Below are 22137 nucleotides of genomic sequence, written 5' to 3'. Positions count from 1 at the left end.
GTTTTCGAGAATTGCGTCGACTCGTCTTATTTTTGTTTTGATTTTTTCCTAAGGTATCGAAGTTTCAATAAGGAGAAGCTTTGTATAATAACATTCGATACTCGTGTGAGTCACGAGCCCGTATATTCGAGAAATAAATTTTCAATTTTACCTTTATCTCGAAAATTATAATGTCGATCGTGGTTGAAAAAAGTTGAAAACGCGTAATATTTAATCGATCGCAGAGACATCGTAGATTACTCGTAAATATTCGTAAAAAAAAATGATACGTGTATGTAGGAGAAAGAACGAGTAAAAAAATATAGCGATAAAAGACAATGCACGGATATAAAAGTTTAAAATATATAGCCGAGAATGATAGCCGCGTACCCGAGCATTCTGAGCACCATTTTGAATGCACTCGAGCATTCGAATATTTAGCAGAGCCTTTCTCTCCTCGGGCGATTCCTTTTCCAGTGCGCTTCATTTACCCGAGCGTTACGCCCCTTCGGCAGGGAGGGGAAAAAGAAAAAAAAAAAAAAAAAAAGGAACAGTTTCCTACTATGGCTAGGGTTCGAAGAGAAGAGAAATTTTCGCGAAATCTTCCGACGCCTCATTTGATCCTGGCTCACAGCTTGACGTACCGTGCACTGCCCCGGCTTGACAGCCCAAACGGTTTAAACATCGACGATAAATTCGACCGTTTCCTTTCGAATCACCGCCATCTTTCGCTCGAATGAAGATTTACGCGTTCGGTACAGTTAGAAACCGTAATAGTCCGCTTTCTTTCGTTTCCATTTATCCCATTCCAAAGTACGACGAATGAATTCTTTCGCTACAACTCGTCGTGCACCATCGATTTCTTTAAAATTGTACTAAATTAAATCGTAATTGCGATCGATATTTGGCAAAAAAATTATTCCTCTCGTTACAAAAGTGAACATATTTAACTTCCCTATCGTCTTTCCTCTCGAGCCCACAAAGCGCACCTTATTATACCAGCCAGCCGCGGAATGGAAAACGTGAATTCAGAGGGAAAGTAGACTCGCGAGAAATAATCGGTAATACCCGTCGGTTAAAGAAGGCGAAGTGCTGAATAAGGGGTTGGCAGGCAGGCTCAAAAGGATCCGAGGCCTACAGAGGACTTGAAATATACATATATATATCTGGCGTGCCCGTTCTTTACAATATAAAAGACTTGTAAAACCCTTGGTTCTTTCACCGCCCACCTCCCCCTCATGACTGATCTTTTGCCCAAAGCGTGGTCGATGCTGCGCCGTAATTAACGATTACAAAGTATTTGGTACAGATGATTATCAGACTACGCCGGATCCAGCGTTCTCACTCCATAACATCCGCCACTTTGATGTCCCCGACCGTCTCTTGTTTTCTGCTCCATTGTACCGACTCTTACAACCACGCGATCGGCGGGGTGGTACACGCCGCGTTTTCCGTATCGGTGTGTGCGCGCGCACACACCGCCGTCGGCCCGTTTTGTTATACACGAGGAGGCGCACAGAAGGATCGCTCGCCATCAAAAAACTCGCCTCGATGGAGCACGGAATTGCGGGGGTTCATTGTGCTACATTATTGTGCCGGTACGACGTTTTAATTGGCGATCGAGCGCTCCTCCACCACGCAAAATGAACTATCATCATTGTGATACGCACGTTTTCACCCACGATAAAGATATATTCCACGTGGTTAACCCTCCTCCTCCTCCTCGTTTAACGCTCGACCATGCACTCGAGGGTTATCCAATATCTTCCGTGGAAATTGCGTGCACTCTGGCGTTCGGCTAGAGACAAGATTGCTCGAGTAGTATCGCGACGCTTATAATGCTACCCGGGTGTTGGTGCTTTTAAGCACCGCGATAACTTTTCTGTCGTGTTGCTAATACAACGAGCCCCGACTGACTATGACAGCGTACAAATTACGCTCCAGACGTCGTTTCTTTCGTTTCGTCTCTTTTTCACCCCTCTCTCCCTTTCCCTTCATTCTTCTCCATCCTGCCGAGAAAACTGACAACGACGCATAACCCTTTCACGCTGCTTTCGTTTCCCCGCTAATACGAGGAACAGCTTAACGGTTGAAACAGGGGGACGAGCACACGCAATTTCAATCGCATTTTTCCCGCCAATCAGCGAGACACTCGGTTAACACTCGAAACCTGCCGCGACGACTCTACGCCTTGATCGCCTTTTTCATCCGCGGCCAACACGATGGAAAATATGCTATCAACCGAGTCCGTTTAATGGAATACCAACGTATAATACGATACATTAATAACGACGCGCGTTGGACGACTGCGCGACTAGATGATTTCTATTTCAAGCGAGGTTAATTTAAACGGTATCGAAGCGAGTGAAAAAGAAAGGAACGGTTATGAGAATTGTTAACGGTTTAGGAAACCGTTTCGGTTAAGGAGAGTCGAAACGACTTGCATTGTAAGCATTAATGAACTTAATGACGTGTCAAGCTCGTAACGGCGTATCCAAGGCTAGGTGTGCGTAAAGCATATGTTTTAAAGGTTCGTGTAATCGCAGTAAACGCTCGGACACAATAGCAGCGCAGCGTAGGGCCATTAAGGAGACGCGATTAAATTTAATTATCAAATTTTACGATTATTTGGGGCGGGTTGAATCGTCGCTCGCGGGACAATCCAGGGCGCAAAAAAGCCGGAGGGTTCCCAAGGCGCAAAAAGCGAATTAGAATTTTCTTCGGACGCATAAAACCGCTAATAAAACCATAAACCTGTCGCGCGCTATTTTCGTATCGTCCACCTATAACATATAATAGAATATCATAAATCTGCGGCACTTCCGTATCCCATAAATGACATCAAACCTTCCTGTTTACCCCTCGTCCAATATTACGAATCGAATCGTCACGCTTCGCGCTCTCAACGTAATTTTCTAATTTTATCCCCCGTTCTTTCCTTTTTCACGCGAGAGAAAAGAAAGAAAGAAAGAAAGAGAAAAAAAAAAAAACTAACAAAAAGGAAGTAACATCAGCGTCGTTGTCGCGATAAATTTCACCCGTGAAAACCAAATCCAACGCAACGAGTAACGTTTAACTGCGACGATTAAACGAGGAAGAGCGTTTGCCTCGAGCGTAATCGTTTTTATCATCGCGCACTTTTATGCCTCTCATCAAAATCCAAATCGTCCTCTCTCTCTCTCTCTCTCTTCCTCCGGGTCGGCTTTGTTTCCGATGGCGCACGTGGGTCAACGTTCAAAACGTCCCGCATAAACCGAAGCCTTAATAAAGCCAGGAATCCGGACTATTTCGTTAGTAGTCGACATTCCGTATTGGATGAGCCGACCGTTTACTACCTTTCGACGATCCTACCGAGTCTCGTTCCGCGGGAGCGGAGGACGGTTATGTAGAGGAGGGAGAAAGAGCGAAGAGGAGGAAAGGGGCAGGGACGATTTAACGAAATGAAAAAACAGTGCGTTTTAACGTACGCTTTAACGATAGGTCGGGAGCTAGGTCTCTTTTAGCGATAAAACAGCGTCTGGCTTTATTGACCGGAAGAGGTTCGAACGATTTGGACAGTTGGACATTCGACCGACGAATTTCCGGTTTATAAGAGAGTCGTAATGCCACGCCGTTAAACGATTAACGATTCATTTAGGAACGTTTAGTACGACGAACGAGGGTTCCGAACGTTATGTCGAACTCGGCATATCTTGCGATAAGGGAAACCTTTCTTGGAAATGGCATGTTTGAATACGCGCTTGCAGGTTGCTGCAAATTGCGAGAGAAATGGTTTTCGTTTAGGTAATAAATATAAACGTATCACGAGATTCTTCGATAGCCGGTAATAGTTTCGATTAAACGCGTCTAATGCTGTTAAATGTTTGAACATCGATTTGAAAACCGATGTTCGAGATATTTTTTTTTTTTTTGTTTTTTTAATTTAAATATTCAATTTGCTCGTTGATCCGAAAATCGATTTTACGTTTATCCAGTATTTTTGCATTCGAGTTCGGTTTGTTTATACATTCGTAAAACATTCGTTTTACATTTGTATAGTATTTTACATTCTCGTATTTTTAAATTCGGATTCGTTTCAAATATATATATATATATATATTTCTATTCTTGTTCTTCCCTTTTTAACCGAGAATTAAATTTGAAAAGTGAAAGATTCTATACAGACGAACGCCATCCATATAATTCTTGTCATTCCAAAGTTAGTGGCGCGTTAAACATACCGAAACGCGTCTACGGAACAGGAGACAATTCGTCGTCTTGTTAATGTCATCGCTCGAAGTCGTATAACTTGTTCTGCTATGAAATTAAACGAAGAATCGATTAACCGAGGAACGCGTAAATTAATGTGGATGCTCAAAAAGCGAAAAAAACAAAAAGAATCAATCGTATAACGATTTTTAATAAAATGTGTCATTTTGCATATTACTTTAGTATTACAAAATAATCGTATGCGTAAGAAAAAAATTCATTCACGTGTCTCAACAAATATATTCGCATAATAAAAATACCAAAATATAATGCAAATAGAAATGCAAAAAAGTATAGAGAAAGAAATAGAAAAATAGAAAATTTGAAAAAAATCTGGAAAAGATAAAAGAATAGAAATCTCTATAGATAATAAAATAAAAAAATATATTATATTTTCTATTAAACGCAAATTTCGCGCCCGATTAATGAGATTAACAAGAATAACAACGTCATGAGAAAACCGTATATGAATATATGATCGACTAAAAGCAACCATGTTATTCCAGTTCATTTCTTAAAAGATATTTTCGAGAAACGATACAAACTTGTCAAGACATTCCAAGAACGATTCTTTCCAGACAACTAAAACCATTCGCTGGTAATTCAAATCTCGTGCATTTAGTATTCCGTTATTTTTTCACGATTTACGGATATATACATGTATGAATACTTAATGCAAACGAATCATATCACGGTTCATGTAACAGTATGGCAATGGTCTTTTAAAATGTGACGATGGCGTCCATCAGCGAGCAAACCTTTTTCTTCGAACATTAATCCATGTGAAGTACACAGACGTTTATACGAGCGCATTATCGCTGCTAGCCCGTTCACGGTTCCTCTTAACACCTTTCATAGTTGGCATGCCCGTGCTCTTAAAGCGATTGCGAGTAAGTACTTTGTCTAAGTACGTTCGTAACAGGATATAAACGTTGCAGATATCAACGTTCCAACATTACTTTTCGCATCTCTTCCTACGTGTCGCGCTTTTTTGTACCCTGAACCATTTACTGGTTTCATCGGACCAATATCGCTACTCTTTCTTTTATTTCTTTTATTGTAATAAAGTTTTGAATCGCGAAGTGTAATCGTTATATGCATTAAAAGCTAACGATTGCATTTTCTTTGTGAAGAATTCAGTTTTTTCTTAAATATATTTTAATGAAATGTAATATAGAATGTATAATGTAATAGAAATATAGAAATTGTGTATTATTACATCCGTTATATTGCACTATCTCATTTACTAAAGTTAAAATAGTAACATAACATTCTTATTAATCTAATAAAACTTTTGACTGTTTTAATACATCTATGTATATTTACAACAGTGTTTAGAAAACGATTTTCAATAAAAAGAGTCGGAAATGATTTATTTGAAAAAAATAAAAGACTGCTCCACTGCTCGTAAATTCAAATTACAAGAAATATCTTGAAGAATTCGTTGGAAGAATGTCAAATATAAATCAAATATTATTTTTTTTTCTTCGCTTAAAAGTATATAATATTAGGCATTCAATTATTCGACATGACACAGGAAATCAATTACCGTCTGAGCAATCTACAGACCCTGACAATGACATACGAAGAGAAAGGCTCTTTCCACGGCAGTTCGCAGTCTACCTTTTCTCTGTCCGCATGCTCCTTCTTTATTTGCCTCTGCTCCCTGGCGAGCGAGGGAAGAGAGTAACCCAGCCATAAATATCCCGTAGGGTAATTAACCCTTTGAGGACTTTGAAGCTTTGACGATTTTAATAATCTTAAAAGACAGCGAGTTCCATGATTAGTACTCCTGTCGGCGGATGCAATCGACAGTGTTCCTCTCCACTGATGCTCAGATCGGTACGCGTGTACATCACAAAGTTCCGTTTCACGCATTGTACATTGTAATGAGAAGCGGAGATACACAGGCCAAATAAAAAATAACGTAGAATCTCGACAAATTTTAACGCAACTTTGTTAAAGAATATTATATGTGTTTCAAATGTGTTTTTAACGAAGAATTTATTTTTTAAAGGAAATTATTTATACTTATTTTTTAATAAATTAATCACCTATTTCATTACAACGTACATAAAATACATATTATATATATATATATGTGTGTGTGTGTGTGTGTGTGTGTGTGTGTGTGTGTGTGTGTGTGTGTGTGTGTGTGTAATATAATGTTATACATATAATTATGCATATAATATGTATATTATAATATAATATAATGTAATATATATATTATGTATATAGTATATTTAAAAAAATAAAATTTTTCGTATATATATATACATGCGTAATAAAGAAGCTTGTTCATGCACGCCATTATAAAATATTAGATACGAAGACGCCATTCGGCATTTGCAATTAGCTTACCTTGGAAAGACACCTGAAGACGACGATAATGGTCCATGATTTTAACCCACGTAACTTTTGCATCGTATGATACCCCACGTAGGTTATAGCACTTTGAAGTATTGGCATAAAAGCAGTCCCTCGTGGTACGACGAAAACAATGAGCGGTGAACATGAAACGACCCTTACTAGCCAATAACACACGTGGATTATTTCAAAAAGCTAATTTTTCTCTGTACCGTACACAAAGTCAAAGGATTATATACATACATCATTATGGTGCACCGTCTGCATTTTCTAGAAAGCGGAAATTCCATCTTTTCCATATTTTCAACTCAACAATCAACCTCACACACGACACTGGGAAGCCATTCGACAATACTAATTTAAAATCTAGTAATGGAATCAACCAACGGTTTAAAATCGATACAAATCGATACACATCGATATACCTTGCAACAATATCGATTCTTAATCAATTGTTGCGTTGGTCACACTGTATTACTGTTAGCGCTGTCAAGCGGGAATATAAAAAATTCACTCGTATAATATATTTCGATTACGACTAGATTTTATTATATATTTTTATAGGTAGGTCGTGGATAAAAAGTGTTTATGAAGTGTGATAGTGTAAAAAATCAAAATGGTTAAAAATAATATAACGAGATGCTGTTCCTTTCATATGATAACCTCGAAAACGATTGCGTGTCGTTGTTGCTTATAATCAGTATTTACGAACAAAATTCTTGATCAATCTTAGGACTACAAAGCCCTTCGTTCACTTACCAAAGCTAGATTTCTTATTCTATGATTATTTCTCGATAACCTAACCTGTCAATTACACATTCGCAGAAAAACATCTCGCGCAGTGACTTCGACACGAAGTTCATTTCTGTTGCTTACGTAAACTTCTTTGCTTTCAAAGAAAAATATTGTGAACTCGGTCAATGCCTTCTAATAAAAAACGCGATCTTTTTTTTCTTCTTGTCAATATAAAGGGTATTCGATCAATTTTAACCTATTTTATCGATTCGTTTCACAAGTATCTAGATAACTTTTTTATACTCTCGTTAAACTTTTATACAAAACAAAATAATATAATCGAATTCTTTCAAAATCGTCGAAATTTCAATCAGTGATATTTTTATATTTAAATGATTTCAAAATAAAAATCTTTGTCTCGTTCAACTGTGTCAATTCGTGTCTTTCGAAGAAAAGTCAAGATATATGTTAATCTAAATTCAGATAGGCTGCATTCAACAATGGTTCAGAACGTCGAGTTTACATTCTAAAACATGTGTTTTCGAAGAATATGTGTCTTAATTAATCAGTTTCTTGTCTCAAGATTAACGTCTTAACGTTAATAGTGCAATAGTATTGGATATCCTGATATTAAAGTTCACGTTTTTCGAACATTTGAAAAATTAATCAACCGTATATTACATTTGCGTGAGATCATGAACGAAACAAGTTACGTTATGCATCGAATATAAATGTGAATGGAAATAATCACGTCGGAAGTGAAATGAAAAGTTTCGACTACTTAAAATATCGAGTATTCTGTCGAGTTCTCAAAGTGACGGAGAGTGATTACGTTAATGATATGGCGGAATACTTACTTTAACGATGGGATAGGTGCAGACTGGTACGATATTGGTGGCACGCGATCCTGACATCAAGCACGACATCAATCTTATCCCTATAAATACTAACAACGACTAGAACTACTTTTAGGGAAGTTACCGTTTTTTACAACGAAGAATGTAATCCAGATACTACGATTCGGTTTTATTGCAAGGCCACTGTATGTGTCATCCCACTTTATCGACGGTGCAACGCACAATCATATCGTGTACACAATCCCTATTTGTTATATCAGTCAAGTATCGTGAATGATATATAAATTCGCAGAATATTGTGTTAAGTGTTAAAGAGACTACTGGTCAACAGGTTATTGGACTTTCTTACGGAAAGATAGACGATTATCGGATCACATTGGAACGAATGAAGTATATCCATCTTTTCGGTAAGTGCCTCGAATTATAATTATTTCAATCGCGTTAAGCGAAACACGCACAAAAGAGCAACATGCTTTTATACGATAGAAAGAACACGATTCGTACTTAAACGCAATCGAGTTTTACGAGTGCGCGCTATTTCCTTGAGTCGATCATTAGTCAACGCTGAAAACAACGAGGGTGAATAATGATTGTATTATTCAAATTGCCCTTCGCCTTTTACAACTTCCATAATTTTTCTCCGACTTCTAACAAAGAAGAGTTCGTTAACGTTTCATGGTGAATTAGTATTCTATTGTAATTTTGCATCAATTAATAGATGCGTAATTAAATTACCATATGAATTAAAAAAACTACTATTCATTCGACAAACAAACATGAATCATCGAACAATTTTTTTTTTTTTTTGATATCGCAATATTTATTCTTAAATCAATCTGTATTTGAAAGAATATATTTTATTTTATTTTTATCATATACTCGTTAAAATTAAATTCTATCATATCTTAATTCATATCGTATACATACGCATTTAGCATAATACGTTATATTTATAATATTAGTCATTTTATATAAATATATAGAAATGATTTGATACCCTATGTACTCAAATAATATAAGCCTTTTCAACGGTGCTAGGTTGGCCGAGCGGTCTAAGGCGCCAGACTTAAGTTCTGGTTCCCTCTGGGAGCGTGGGTTCGAACCCCACACTTAGCAAATATTTTTTTTTTTATTTTTTATTTTTTTTAAACCTAACATTTTTTTAAAGCGTAACATAAAAACATTAATCAAAATTAATTATATAAAAATTTCAATTGATTTATCAATTTAATTAAAAAATATTAATACGCTTAATAGCTAAATATACGCATTTCATAAATTAACGTATCCAATCACCCGTCAAGCTGCATAAAAAAAAAAAGAAAAAGAAAAAAAAAAAAAGAAAATATAAAAATCTCAAGTAATTTCTTAACGAGAAAATAATGTTTAAATTCCAAGAAAAATGGTTTCGTTAACAAATCATTAATTGACGGTCTAGGGGCTGATTTGCAATTACGGGATATCTTCGCGCAAAGATAAATGGTCGGGGCTTTCGTTGAAGCCGGATTCGAAGTGACTCGAAGTCTCGTAACTGATGGCGGCGGTAATTGAGTCGAGTATAAATGACTTGATGAATAGTCATAGACAATTAGGGAGGCTGAGATAAGGCAGCGAACTATGCAACGAGTAACTCTAGCCCCGTTAATCCCGTTACCAAGAGCCGCGTAATACCAACGTTTTCGTGTACGCGCATTCACATAAACAAAACCGTACGTACACGTACCGGTTTTCTTCACGAATCAGATATCTCATCCATTATCGCATAACCAACTCGTTCATAATTCGTAATTCAACGAAAAAGAGGAGACCTTACGAACGTGCTCCCCCTCCCTCCTCGTGCTCATGATCTCGTCGGAGTCGTTTTATCGATCATTTCCAAGTTTTGCCAACAGTTTCGCTCGAATCGTCGTACCGGGAAGGAAAGAGAGCCGATTAAATCGGATTACCGAAACCGGTGGCCCGGCCCTTTTCCCAGAAGACCAGGACTTGACACCGTAAAAGTGTCATGAGACCGCCCTATTCGAGGGGAAGGGGAGGATTCCCGTGTACCGGAATCGAGAGAAGAAAGGAGAGGCGGCAAGAGTCGACCGGTTGAAATGCTTGTCACAACAATTTCGCTGGAAAAAAAAAGCACAACGCCCGCCGGGGGCACAATGAATCCGGGGACACTTGTGTAATTTCATTCCACCGCATCTGTTGTGTCATTCTCACGTTACCGCGCCCAATATCTCGTCGACTTTCTTCGTTACTTGAACGATCGCAGGGACACCAAGAATGGAGGAGGGGAGGGAGAGAACGAGAGAGGGAGAGAAAGATGGGAACGCGTTGAAAAAGAATGGAGAAAAATCAGACGCGCGTATTTCAAGCAACCCTTGCGCGAACGTTGCACAATGGAACAGCCTCGAAGGTCCCCCTCTAGCTAAGGGGTGCCGTTCCTGTCGATACTGTGGTCGACGTATAAAGGGTCTGGTATGGAAGAGGAGAAAAAAAAAAGAAAAAAAAAAAGAAAAAAGAAGGGGGGGGGGGAGCGAGAGGGAGAGTAGAAGAGCGGAGCATAGGTGTCCGCGAATCGGGATATTTCGCATTATTTTTCTCCTCTTCCCCTTCCTCCACTCCCCTCGCTCGACTCTTCCTTCCTTGCTCTTCGCAATCCATCCGTCGCTCGTCGATCGATCCACCACTTTGCATTATGCAATTTGAATTAATCAGCCAACCCGGCGGTTATATATTCTTATCGATATATCTCGAGAGAAGCATCAGCAGGGATTCTACGATTGCTCTACGTTCCGTTTCTTCTTTCTTCCGCTCGTGTCAACCGGGTATCACGATAATTCGATTCCAACACGTTGAGGCGTGAAAGCGAGAAATAAAGAAAGAAAGAAAGAAAGAAAGAAATTGGAAAACAGGTTGGAGGGAAATGGGTGAGCCGCGAACCGATCCTCCATCCCCTCGATGAATCGAAATGGGAAATCGTATTTATAATACTTACGCATTTCAAGCCTGACGTCCGGTGAAATCGCGTTACCCGGATTCGGAATATTAAATTCATCTCTGTCTTCCCAGGCTATCGCCCCGCATTATCGTCATCTTAATCGAATCTTAAAAACGTGCCTCTTTCCCCGACGGAGATCCCCAACGAAGGGATGTCCCTTCCTGATCCTCTCCGCGCGGATTTTATTCCGCAACGATCATGGCTCGATGAATATCCCGATACCGAATGTTTTTGTGAAAAATTTTTCGCGCGTTGTGTCGTTCTACTTTCGCACGGACAGAATTTCTGGACTGGACTGGACAATGGAAACGATTGTAAAATCGTGGTAAATCGAGCGTCAGCCGCGAAAGGCTGCGCTTGACGCGGACAATTTCGAGATATCGCGATACGGGAGAAGATGAGGGAAAAATTAATCAAGCGGGGACCATAAATAACGATTCGCGTTTGCCCGGCCGGACAATGGATGACAAATCGGGCGGGAAAGCAAAACAAACCGAGGACTAGAGGTTGAGAGCTGCTCGATTCCGCCATTGTCATCGATACCAGCCTCGATGGACATAATCTCCCTGGCTTACCGGTGTACCAGTCAAGAAAAATGAACTGTATCTCTGTTTGGACATCCAACCGAGCCCAGCCACCTTTCCTTTGAACGAACGAATACTCGTTTCGTCCTCGACCCTCTGTTGCCGCCGCGATAGACCCACCCCCTCGCTCTCTCTCTCTCTCTTTCTCTCTTCTCTCCCTCCGCCTCCCTGGCAATAATCTCGAGCGTCGGCCGCATGGTTGCACGGGCGTGTATCTCGAAGGAGGTCTCGGTGAAGCGGGTTGATCTCCGCGTAAGGTTATCAGAAGGTACGTAAACATAAACAAGAGGTGGCGTGAGCGTGGTCGGGTCGGTTGGAGGGGGTGGAGTGGAGTCTGTTCTTTGTGTAGAAGGGAAGATCGGATCGGGGCCGCGTTAAAAAAAAGAAGAAAAGAATAGTCCGTCTTAAAGAGGAGGACGGGATGGCAATCGTAAATGTTTAATATCGTGATTAAAGGCGCTGGCGCCTCTCATTATTATTTCAGTCTGGAGGACATTTCAGTCCACAGTCCTCTCTTCCTCCGCGTCACCGCGTTTCTTTTCAATTCTCACTTTCCTTCGTCGGCTTAAAAATCCTCCGTGAAAATTAGCCGCCTAAATATTTAAAGCTCTCCCCTACCACGCCCGTTCGTTCGTTCGTTCGTTCGTTCGTTCGTTCGCTGGTTCGTTCGTTCGTTCGTTGCACAACGTCGAGGCGAATCGAGTTGCTTGCTTGAGGGGGGTGGTTGTGGAGTCGTGGGGATAGAAGGAAGGAAAGGAAAGGAAAGGAAAAAAAAATAGAAACGGGGGGAAAAAAAAATAAAGGAAGAAAGAAAAAGAAGAAGAGAGAGGGAGAGAATATAAAAAACAAGCGTCTGCGGGACGCGTCATTGTCCCGGGCATGGAGACAGGCGTGATCTCTTCCATCTGATGGATTTCTGTTCTGCAGTCACCTCTAACCACCTCGCTCGTCACTTCCCGTTGCGCTTCGTGCCATTGGACTGACTTTTTGTTTTAAATCCTTTTCCTCTCCTTTTGCCTCGTCCTCGCCACCATTCAACCGGGGGCTCCAACAGCTCGCACCCTCGCCTTCCGTCGAACGGCGGAGGAAACAGAGGAGGAAAATAGCGGGGCGAGAGCATCGAATTAACGCGGTAATTTCTTCGAGGAGACTTATCACGCCAAGTGGAGACATCTACGTGACGCGAATTCTCGTTTCCCACGAATTCATGGAACAACGGGAATGAGACGACGAGGATGATGAGGTGTTTCTTCTTCCGTGTCTCGTTCGACCGGAGACACGGAGGCGGAGGAAAGATGGTTGGAGAGAATTCGAGAGGGACGAGATCCTCGTTCAATTCGACATTTAAATTCAGCGAGAAAGTTTTGGAACGCGTCTAACACGGGAAAGAAGCGATCCCCGATACGAGGACGACGGAGTTTTATGCACGAGGCTCGGACACTCGTCGGATATTCGTAAATAAAATTTTCTCGAGAGGGTGACAAAATGGTGACACGCTCCAGTGCTGACCCTATCGGGGTCAAAAACTCGATATCTCTATGCGACGTGATTTTCTTCTTTCTCTCTTCCTTCCTTCCTACCTTCCTTTCTTTCTTTCTTTCTTTATGTTGTTTTCACGTAGTTACGCAGCTCGAATCGGGGAAAGAATAAAATAGATACGGGATTGCCGTGGACAGAATATTATAACGGTCCAATGACAGGGGGGGATCCCCGTTTCTTTCCTTTCCCTTTCGAGGGAAATATAACGCTTTGAAATCTGCCCGCTGATTTAGTCGCCTCTATTTAGATTTCTTCTCGCGTGTTCGCCATCCGATACGCGGTTTTCTCTAATTTTCCTCCTTCTTCCCCTCCCCTCCTCTCTCTCTCTCTCTCTCTCTCTCTCTCGTCTTGGATTCCCGTTCAAGGTCCGCAACAAGGTTTCACAAGAGACGGGTTACAAAACGCCACCGTGGTCGTTTTACGACGACTTCGCGCTCCTTTTTCTTTCATCGAGATGCACCGGCCGTCCACCGGCGGTGCAAAATAGATTTTACGTAACGCGGAGGTCGGCGGAGGCAGAGCGGTTGGACGCCGATGAATTTGCATGGTGGATAATGGCCCGTTGGAACAATAGGGAAGGAAAAGAAAAAAGGAAAAAGAAAGAAGAAAAAAGAGACACAGCTCCGGTGCAGCTGTGTGTATCTTTTTTCCCGATCGGCCGTGTCTTTTCCCTCTTTCCCGCCGCAACATTTAAACGGTCACGTTTACGTTCCGATCAATCAAGGCCTTTATTCCCGCATCGGTGTATATTTCTTGCATCGTACAACTCATCGGCTCGGCTCTATTACGTTACAACCGAGCTATGTTTCTGCCTTACTGCGTCGTTTCAACCGCCGATGATTAATTCTCTCCGGTTCTCGCGCGATCTTGGTGTATATCCGCGGGAGGAAGGGAGGGAGAGGGAGGGAGCAAGGAACAAAAAAAAGGAAGAAAAAAAAAAAGAAAGAAAGAAAAGTAAGAGAGTAAGGAGGAGAGGGAGGGAGAAAAAAAGAGCCTGTCACGATATATATTTCGCGCGATTATTTCTCTTCGCGTTTATCATACATATACGAGCAGTATCCGGCAGCGCGATGAGCACGGCAATTCGAACGATACCATCTTTCTCCCGCTTCTCTTCGCCACCGCCGCTTTTCACTCGTTTATACGAAACTTTTGCATATGACGAATCGGAGACTATTACCATTCAATCCCCTTCGCCCGGCTTCGTTCGCATCTTATCATCTCCTCCATGCGCCTATCTCGCTTTACATACGGCCATGGCCATCGACTCGAATTACGTATATATATGTATATATACACACGTATATTCACTTCGTCATTCTTTTCCTTTATTTTTCGTTTTCCTCTTCTTCTTTTTTTTTTTTTTTCCCTTATTATCATTATTCGTATTTTCATGCGTCTGCGTGATGTGTGTCAGTCGCCTGACGACGTATGCTCGCCGACCGCGTCGATAATCGTACTGCACGTGTTCGCAATCGCAAAGTCAATCACGTGCCATAAATGCGCAGTTGCTGCACATTTCGAAGAGTGATGCGAAGCTTCGTACACTTTGATTATGGTCGAGCACGATTGTGCTCTATTGCGTACGGGGAGAGATAATACCGTGAAAGAGACGGGGGAACGTATGAATTTCTCCGATCAACTACGCTTATTATTAATTTCTTCTAAGAGGATATACGATCGCTGGTGTTAACTTGTGACGAAACGAAGATTCGTCGAATTGATCATTTTGTGCGCGATTTTATTGTAATATCGATATGATATATTTTCATGATTTTTATTAATTAATATTGGATATTAATTAATGTGATGCATTTAATATTTAACGTTATTATAAATATTAATAGTAAAAGTGGAAAATTATTGACATTATATTATATAAATTTTGCACGAATGAAATATACGAATATAATCGACAAACGCGAGAAACACAAACACGACCTTTCCGTTCGAGCGTCGACTCGCGACTGCCGAAATTAATATTCTCCCACCAATTTTAATTCGCTCGTCTTATACGAACGGTACATTTACTTTGCAAGGAATGAATCGAAAGAAAAAAAAGAAAAAAAAAAAAAAAAAATTGGAGATGCCGGGGATCGAACCCGGGGCCTTTCACATGCAAAGCGAACGCTCTACCACTGAGCTACATCCCCGATGTTAAGAACTCTCGTACAAATGAAAGAGGAATTTATTATTATTTTTTATTGATTTTTCAAACATTATTTATTTTATTCGAAATTCGATTCTGTGCACATACATTGAAGTTTAATTGAAAAATTAGAACTTTTTCTATCGATTTTGGAGAAAATTGCTTTTAAATTTCGTTAAATTGATTTAATCATGAATCTCTTGTTTTAGATCGATATATTTTTAATTAATACTTATTAAGGGATTGAATTATCTAATTGTTTGTATTAATTTAATTTTTAAAAAAAATGATTTGTATATCGATTACGTTTAATTATACTATGAATAATTTTAAATCAAATCGATTCTTGATCTTGACCTACTAATACTTCTTTATTCGTAATAATGTTTAGTTTCAAGGTCACATTTCACCTGTAAGGATATAAAATAATTTCGAGGGTCTCATGGTGTAATGGCTAGCACTCTGGACTCTGAATCCAGCGATCCGAGTTCAAATCTCGGTGGGACCTTTGAATTTTGAATTTTTTTAAACATAATTTTTGTCTATGATCATGACCATGAACCATAACCTTAATATTTTACCGATACCTTTCATCATGCAAGGATTTACACCATTATCCTATTTCATTGACTTTGTTTTAACCAATAAACTATATTTCACAACATACGTAAGTTAATTTTTAACACTCAATTACTCATAAAAAGAGCTGTTAAACAAAAAGTATTCGTTATTGTTCATATTGTTATACAGATATCGTATATCTTATTTACGATAATTTGCATTGTGTGCATTGTATTCACCGATACACTGATATACTTTTCGAAACAATTTTAAATGCAATTTAAAATTTAATCAATTATCGCTTATCTATTCTATGAAATAGACGTCATCGATTATCGATCGTCGGTATCTATTTAGATCCCACAATAATATTTTTAATAATTGCCTGTATTTTCATCGTTCGTTGAATAGATTTACAAAAGATTCAGATATTTAAAGTTGCTTGTTGCGTTTCCTTGGTTATAAATAATTAAAAGAGAAAGGAAAAAAAAGAAGTTGACAGCGGTGGGATTCGAACCCACGCCCTTACGGACTGGTGCCTAAAACCAGCGCCTTAGACCGCTCGGCCACGCTGCCTTCGGAAATTGTCGTTCTCTATCTCGATAGAAAAAGTGTTTGTTACTATATATATTATATAACGTATATTAATTTATCGTTTACCAAACATTTTGCATTATATTACATTTATATTACGCGTACCATCGTATTCGCAACTTTAATTCGATCGTTTTACGCATATTTTTCTCAATATTCCTTCTAAACGAAAGGATCATTACTAATAATAAGAAATGCAAAATATATTTTTATAAATAAACGATAAATTATTTGCACGTTATCTATATACTTTTCAAACGTTTCAAGAAAAATATTTATCTCAATTAATTCATTAAGAATCATGTACAAAATTTCTTGGAATCTCAACTTAAACTAGAATCAGTACGTATGAAAATTTTCATGAAAAATCATTTGCAAAATACAGCGGTAGGTCGGCCCACGATACGAACTGTCTGTATAACGTCAGAAATTATGTACTTCTCGCGCGGCAGAAACAATTAATTAAGTCAACAGACGGGCAATTAAGGCAGGAAGTTGCTATCGCGGAGCAATGATTAAACGCTTTCATCACAGACAGCGAATGATCGTCGCAGGTTATCATCATGATAAAGAGGTGGTCTCGCTTTCGGCCGCCAGTGTGTATAACGGTGAACGCGTGACGTCTATTCTCGCCAAACGGGTTACGTAATCCAACGAGGAATCATCTTTCTCGTAAACGGACAGGCAAATCGAGTGGTTGCGTTTCCGCACCGAGATGACGTTAATATATTTCATATATTTTTCTCACATGCGATATCGCACGTTCAGCTGTATTGCGTCCTTAGAAATTTGTCGTCGCAAGGACAAAATCAAAGATAATAACGAAAGATAATAAAGAAAAGAAAACGAAGATAATACGTCGTCTATGAAATTTTGTCTATGTCTTTGTAAATATGTTTGTTATTTTAAACATTCTAAAGTTTTTGTCCGTTTTATTTTGCGCATTTAGGCTCTTTTATGCGCATATAATCTTGACGGACTTGACTTTTTCTCCAAAAGGGTCTTGCTCACGATGACCTTGTATTCAGCGGTTTTTTCTATGGACACGTGCAAACTTTCTCTTTCCCTTATGGATTCTTCACAATAGCCCTGCTCTGCGCTATATAGTCTTCTTGTTTATCATGATTAATACTTTATTTTTTTTCATCGAATATTTATTATTATTAAATAAAATTTATCAAATTGTAAAGATATCAATATCGCTCGATATTTTTAAAACGCTGAAAGAACTACAATAGACTCTCGAGTTTTTACAACGCGAATTTCTAAAACGCACAAAAGATATTGCGACTATTGTTCTCATACAACGTACGTTCTTCGTACAACGCGTCAAATAACGAAAACAGGAATTAGCTGATTTAAGAATTAAATCTGCTTTAGTTGAGCGTTAGATTGTTTTCTACGCGTTATACGGAAAAAATTCCCGTAACAGCACGATTTTCTATAACGAGAATTCGTATAGCGCGTAACGTATCAACCGCGTTATAATGTACTTGGAATCTACTGTACTCGGTAACTCATAGGGAACGAAAACTTTTACGACCGATTTCGACGGTCGTTACTTCTCGCGTGGCTTTTGCATCCTTTATTATTATTATTTTCTTTCTTCGAGAAGATATTTGCACGTTGAAAGGAAGGAAAGACAAAAAGAAAGGAAGAAATCGCGAACGTACGTCATTATGGTCGCGGAATCTCTTCGTTTTTATTTTCCCTTCTCGGTAGCAACGCGATAACATCTCAATATAAAAATTCATGCTCATAACGCGACTCCGAGTAAGACTTATTTCCCTCTTTCTCTCTCTCTCTCTCTCTCTCTCTCTCTCTCTCTCTCTCTCTCTCTCTCTCTCTCTCCTATCGTTTCCTTTTTCTTTCTTCTTCTTCTTCTTCTTCTTCTTATCACGTCCCTTGGGAACGACGAGCGTAAAACTGACGCTTTAGAGAGAGAAAAAGAACAGCGGCCATGCCGAAACGACTGCAGACAGATCGATAAATTCGCGTGAATATTCGTGTAGCTGATAAGCCGGTGAGATAAGCCGAAATCGGTGTTTGCAAGTGAGGATCCCCTCGTTACGGGTCGCAGATACGACCACGTTGGAAAATAGAAGATAAATCTGGCTCTTTCGTATTCTTTATGCCGATGTTTTACAACTTCGCCTCCTTTTATATACATCCTTATATTTTCACGTTACATCGGTATATTTTTTTCTTCGTTTCTCGATTTTAACCATTCGTCGATCAACCGGATTTATAGAAAAATCGCGTTAAATTCATCGTTCTTCGAGTCTCCTTTCAACTCCTTGAAACGCAAACGTTGATAAGAAGACAAGAAAATGCTATTTATCCGGAAGCGAAGCGTGACTTTTTACGAATATATGAATTTTTAAGAATGATTTATCAGAATGGATCTCGTATGGCTTCTCGTATCGAAACGGTATCGTTCGTTTCGCAGTTACGACAGGAGCGATATATATATATATATATACCTGTTTAGCATCGCGTTTAGCAGAATCACGCCGCCACTTTAGCCTAATACTCGTGGCTGTCGCGGTAAATGATGGATCGTTAGTACCATACGTACTCGTACCGTACTCCATACCACGTAGATGATCCGGATGACTTGCATCGACCGAATTACGTCCCGCGTGTTGCATATCGCGGAGTAAAATCCTTGGCGCGTATACATGTCGCGTGTAATATCATAGGAGGCGAGGGCGTTGTACGGTTTCCTCCGTCGAAATAAACCGGTGGAAGCCAATTGGGGATGATAAATCTATTATTTTCGGCGAATCATGGAAGGGAAAGGCGGGTTTGCGCCGGATAATACACTCGATAGCCGGGTACAGGTGTTCACGTTTCAGTAACGCAAAATCATCGCCGTCATCCACCTATAACGATTAATCGGATGATACGATCGTTTGCCCCGGTTAAACGATCCTTCTCCCAGGACAATCGAAATGATTAGCGGCGGGGCAAGAATCACGTGGGAAAAATTAAAATAATCAATTAGCCGATGAAACGATCGGGCACCATTTACGACGATTTATCGACGGACTTGTGGCCGATCGAATTACGCTCTCGAAAACACGGGTTTCGAGAGGACTTGTATAAAACGCGCTCTCCTCGAAACGGCTCGTTAACGTCGAATGGGGGTTTCGGTGTTTTCGCACAATGTGCCGCGGCCATTAACGAAATACCCGATGAATACGAGTATCGAGCATCGATCATCGCTCCTATCATCGTTGGCTTCGCGTGGATATCCTCCTCGCGTGGTAACGGTCGCCTATCGCCCCAATAATCGTCAACACGCGCAATAATCATGTCGTTTAATGACAATTGATGAGGAGCGGGTCCACGCTTTAACATCGGCCCGTCCACGCTTACCCGGCTATATCCGTGATTCATAAGCGATAAACGCGAGATGCGCGTATTTAACGGATGCAGAGCGCGTGGAGCGCGCGCGTGCTTCGAATCGCTATAGGTAACGAGCGCACGGATTCCATTGTTGGCGGGATGCGTGCCATTACGCGCGATCAGTCAATATTTTCTCCTAACTCCGGGCCTCTGTTCCGTTTCGAATCGGTGCAAACTCTCGGGGAGGAGCTGTGCCGGGGCTGGAAACGCAACGAGGGGGGGAATATTTTCGCGTAACCGACCACCTCCGGCGATTCCGGATGCGCGGTGATGAAGTGTCTATATGCACTTCATTGCACCGGGCCCGGATACGAGGCACCGCGCCTCTGGCTAACCTCTGGAAACACAACGTTACAACCTTGTCAAATATTTGCACCTTCCGAATCGAATTACATCGCCGGTGTTTCTGTTTGTCTCGGCGTCCAGATATCGCTCTTTCTCCGCCCGGCCGCTAATTGAAACGGGCATACCGAGATGAGGCCACGATCGTCTCGTCCGCCACCGTATCCAAGCCTCCATCGATTCATAATTAACGCGTCCAGACGCGTATGTATCTGATGTGCGGAGAGCGAATTCTCTCTCTCTCTCTCTCTCTCTGTTTCGTGCACATTTTTCGAAACGTTTATAATAACGCGGATTTTATTTTACCGGTGTAGACACGAATGGATTTTTTTTAATTAAAACAAATTGCGTTATAAGTGGTCGTCCCCTCGATCGCCGGTATTTCGAGGCTGATTTCACCCAGGCTGTATATATATATATATATATATATATATATTTTCGCTTGTACGAGCCGTATGGGCGCCGCGGTTCGGGAAAAACTGGTCGATTACCGGCCGGATTATCGATCGATTTGTGCACCGAGCAATTTGTACGTACGCGGCCGTATGGAAAACTCGTAGGTCGCTCGTTAGGAGATAGGAGATATTTTTCAACCGAGTTGCGCGCACAGGCTGCTCGATCGCGGCACATACACACACATATGCGCGGCATCGAGAGGTTTGGAGCGGCAATCGAGAGTAATTTTGCAAGGCCAATTTGCGCGGAAATTTAAAACCAAAAAATTTTGTCCCGACAAAATGCCCCTCTCTTTTCGTTCGATTCGAGCCCAACCCCTTCACCCCCTAGCACGCGTCATCGGGCCAAACCTCGTTTCCTTCACGCGTGTAATTCCATTTTCACGTATGACCCACGTTTGACTCGATTTTTCCATAATTTCCACGCTATCATTGGTGGAAGGTGGTGGGAGGGGAATTTCAATTAAATTATCCGCGTTCGTCCTTCTATTTCTCTCGTTTCCCCCTCTGGCGGGGGAAGAGCCGAGTGGAAACAAATAACAACGGGTTCACCCCCTCCGATCGACCATGGTTCGAATTCACCGGCCGGTGACGAAGTTTTCGTCGTTTACCTTTAATGGCCGCGGTCTTTTCGACGCGCTTTCGCGAGATTGCCGATGATTAATCAGTCCCGGCAGCCCCATTTTTAGCCCCCGAGCACGCGACCACGATTACCCCTAACCGAGACACTTCGCTTCCATTATTTGCTTTCCCTTTTTCGATTTCGCTCTCTTCCCTTTCTTTCCTCCGTTCTTTTTTTTCTCTCTCTCTCTCTTTCTCTCTCCTTCTTCCGTTTAAAATTCTTTACACGAGAACGATTCGATTGGAACGATTTGAGAATTACGGGGGATGGCTGTTATCGGACGATCGCCAATTCGTTCGATTCCCCTCGATTTTTCGAGTTCAACGCGAATCAATACGCGACATATCGCGAACCATGCACACCGCGAATACCAATTTTTCTTCGAATCAATATCAACCATCGACATTCCCCCGTGAAATTCTTTCAATTTTTCCATTCCATTCGATTGCAACACGTTTCGACGAACGATCCACGAATCATCTTACGTATACGCGTATCTCTCTTCCCACAAATATCCAAGAACTCTGCCTCCCTTGCCCCCAAAAGCAAACAGAGATCTCCTCTTGCTCGCGGTCTCCTCTGCGAGAGCAAAAACGTTCTTCTAATATCGCTAATAACGGTGGATAAGTGCAAAACGAGAGGAGGAGCGTTATTACCTGGCGTTTCGTTTCGTTGCGACGAAGTTTCTCGGCCGTCGGT

General features: G+C 40.8%; 1 protein-coding gene and 4 non-coding genes across 6 annotated transcripts in view; 2 read left to right on the top strand and 3 right to left on the bottom strand.

Moving 5' to 3' along the window:
• LOC116414098 (uncharacterized) overlaps positions 1–6938 on the bottom strand; it is a 117875-nt gene extending 110937 nt beyond the window's left edge. For both annotated transcript variants that reach the window (XM_086915084.1, XM_086915085.1), the window contains exons 1-2: positions 6841–6938; positions 6592–6758 (exon numbers count right to left, since the gene is read on the bottom strand). In XM_086915084.1, coding sequence (XP_086771210.1) covers positions 6592–6758; positions 6841–6896 — 223 coding nt within the window. In that variant the 5' untranslated portion in view covers positions 6897–6938. The remainder of the gene's footprint in view (positions 1–6591; positions 6759–6840) is intronic.
• Positions 6939–9222: 2284 nt separating this feature from the next.
• On the top strand, positions 9223–9305 carry TRNAL-UAA (transfer RNA leucine (anticodon UAA)). Its single transcript has one exon. It is a non-coding gene; the product is annotated as a tRNA-Leu (tRNA).
• Positions 9306–15385: 6080 nt separating this feature from the next.
• Positions 15386–15457, bottom strand: TRNAA-UGC (transfer RNA alanine (anticodon UGC)). The gene has a single exon. It is a non-coding gene; the product is annotated as a tRNA-Ala (tRNA).
• A 432-nt stretch (positions 15458–15889) lies between these two features.
• Positions 15890–15961, top strand: TRNAQ-CUG (transfer RNA glutamine (anticodon CUG)). Its single transcript has one exon. It is a non-coding gene; the product is annotated as a tRNA-Gln (tRNA).
• A 549-nt stretch (positions 15962–16510) lies between these two features.
• TRNAL-UAG (transfer RNA leucine (anticodon UAG)) lies at positions 16511–16590 on the bottom strand. The gene has a single exon. It is a non-coding gene; the product is annotated as a tRNA-Leu (tRNA).
• Between the last annotated feature and the right edge of the window lie 5547 nt (positions 16591–22137).

Source organism: Apis florea, unplaced genomic scaffold (assembly GCF_048593485.1).
Source record: "Apis florea isolate Af1SG1 unplaced genomic scaffold, ASM4859348v1 contig_3772_pilon, whole genome shotgun sequence".
NCBI lineage: Eukaryota > Metazoa > Arthropoda > Insecta > Hymenoptera > Apidae > Apis > Apis florea.
Note: the sequence above shows the minus strand (reverse complement) of the source record. Positions and strands in the feature narration are given on the sequence as shown.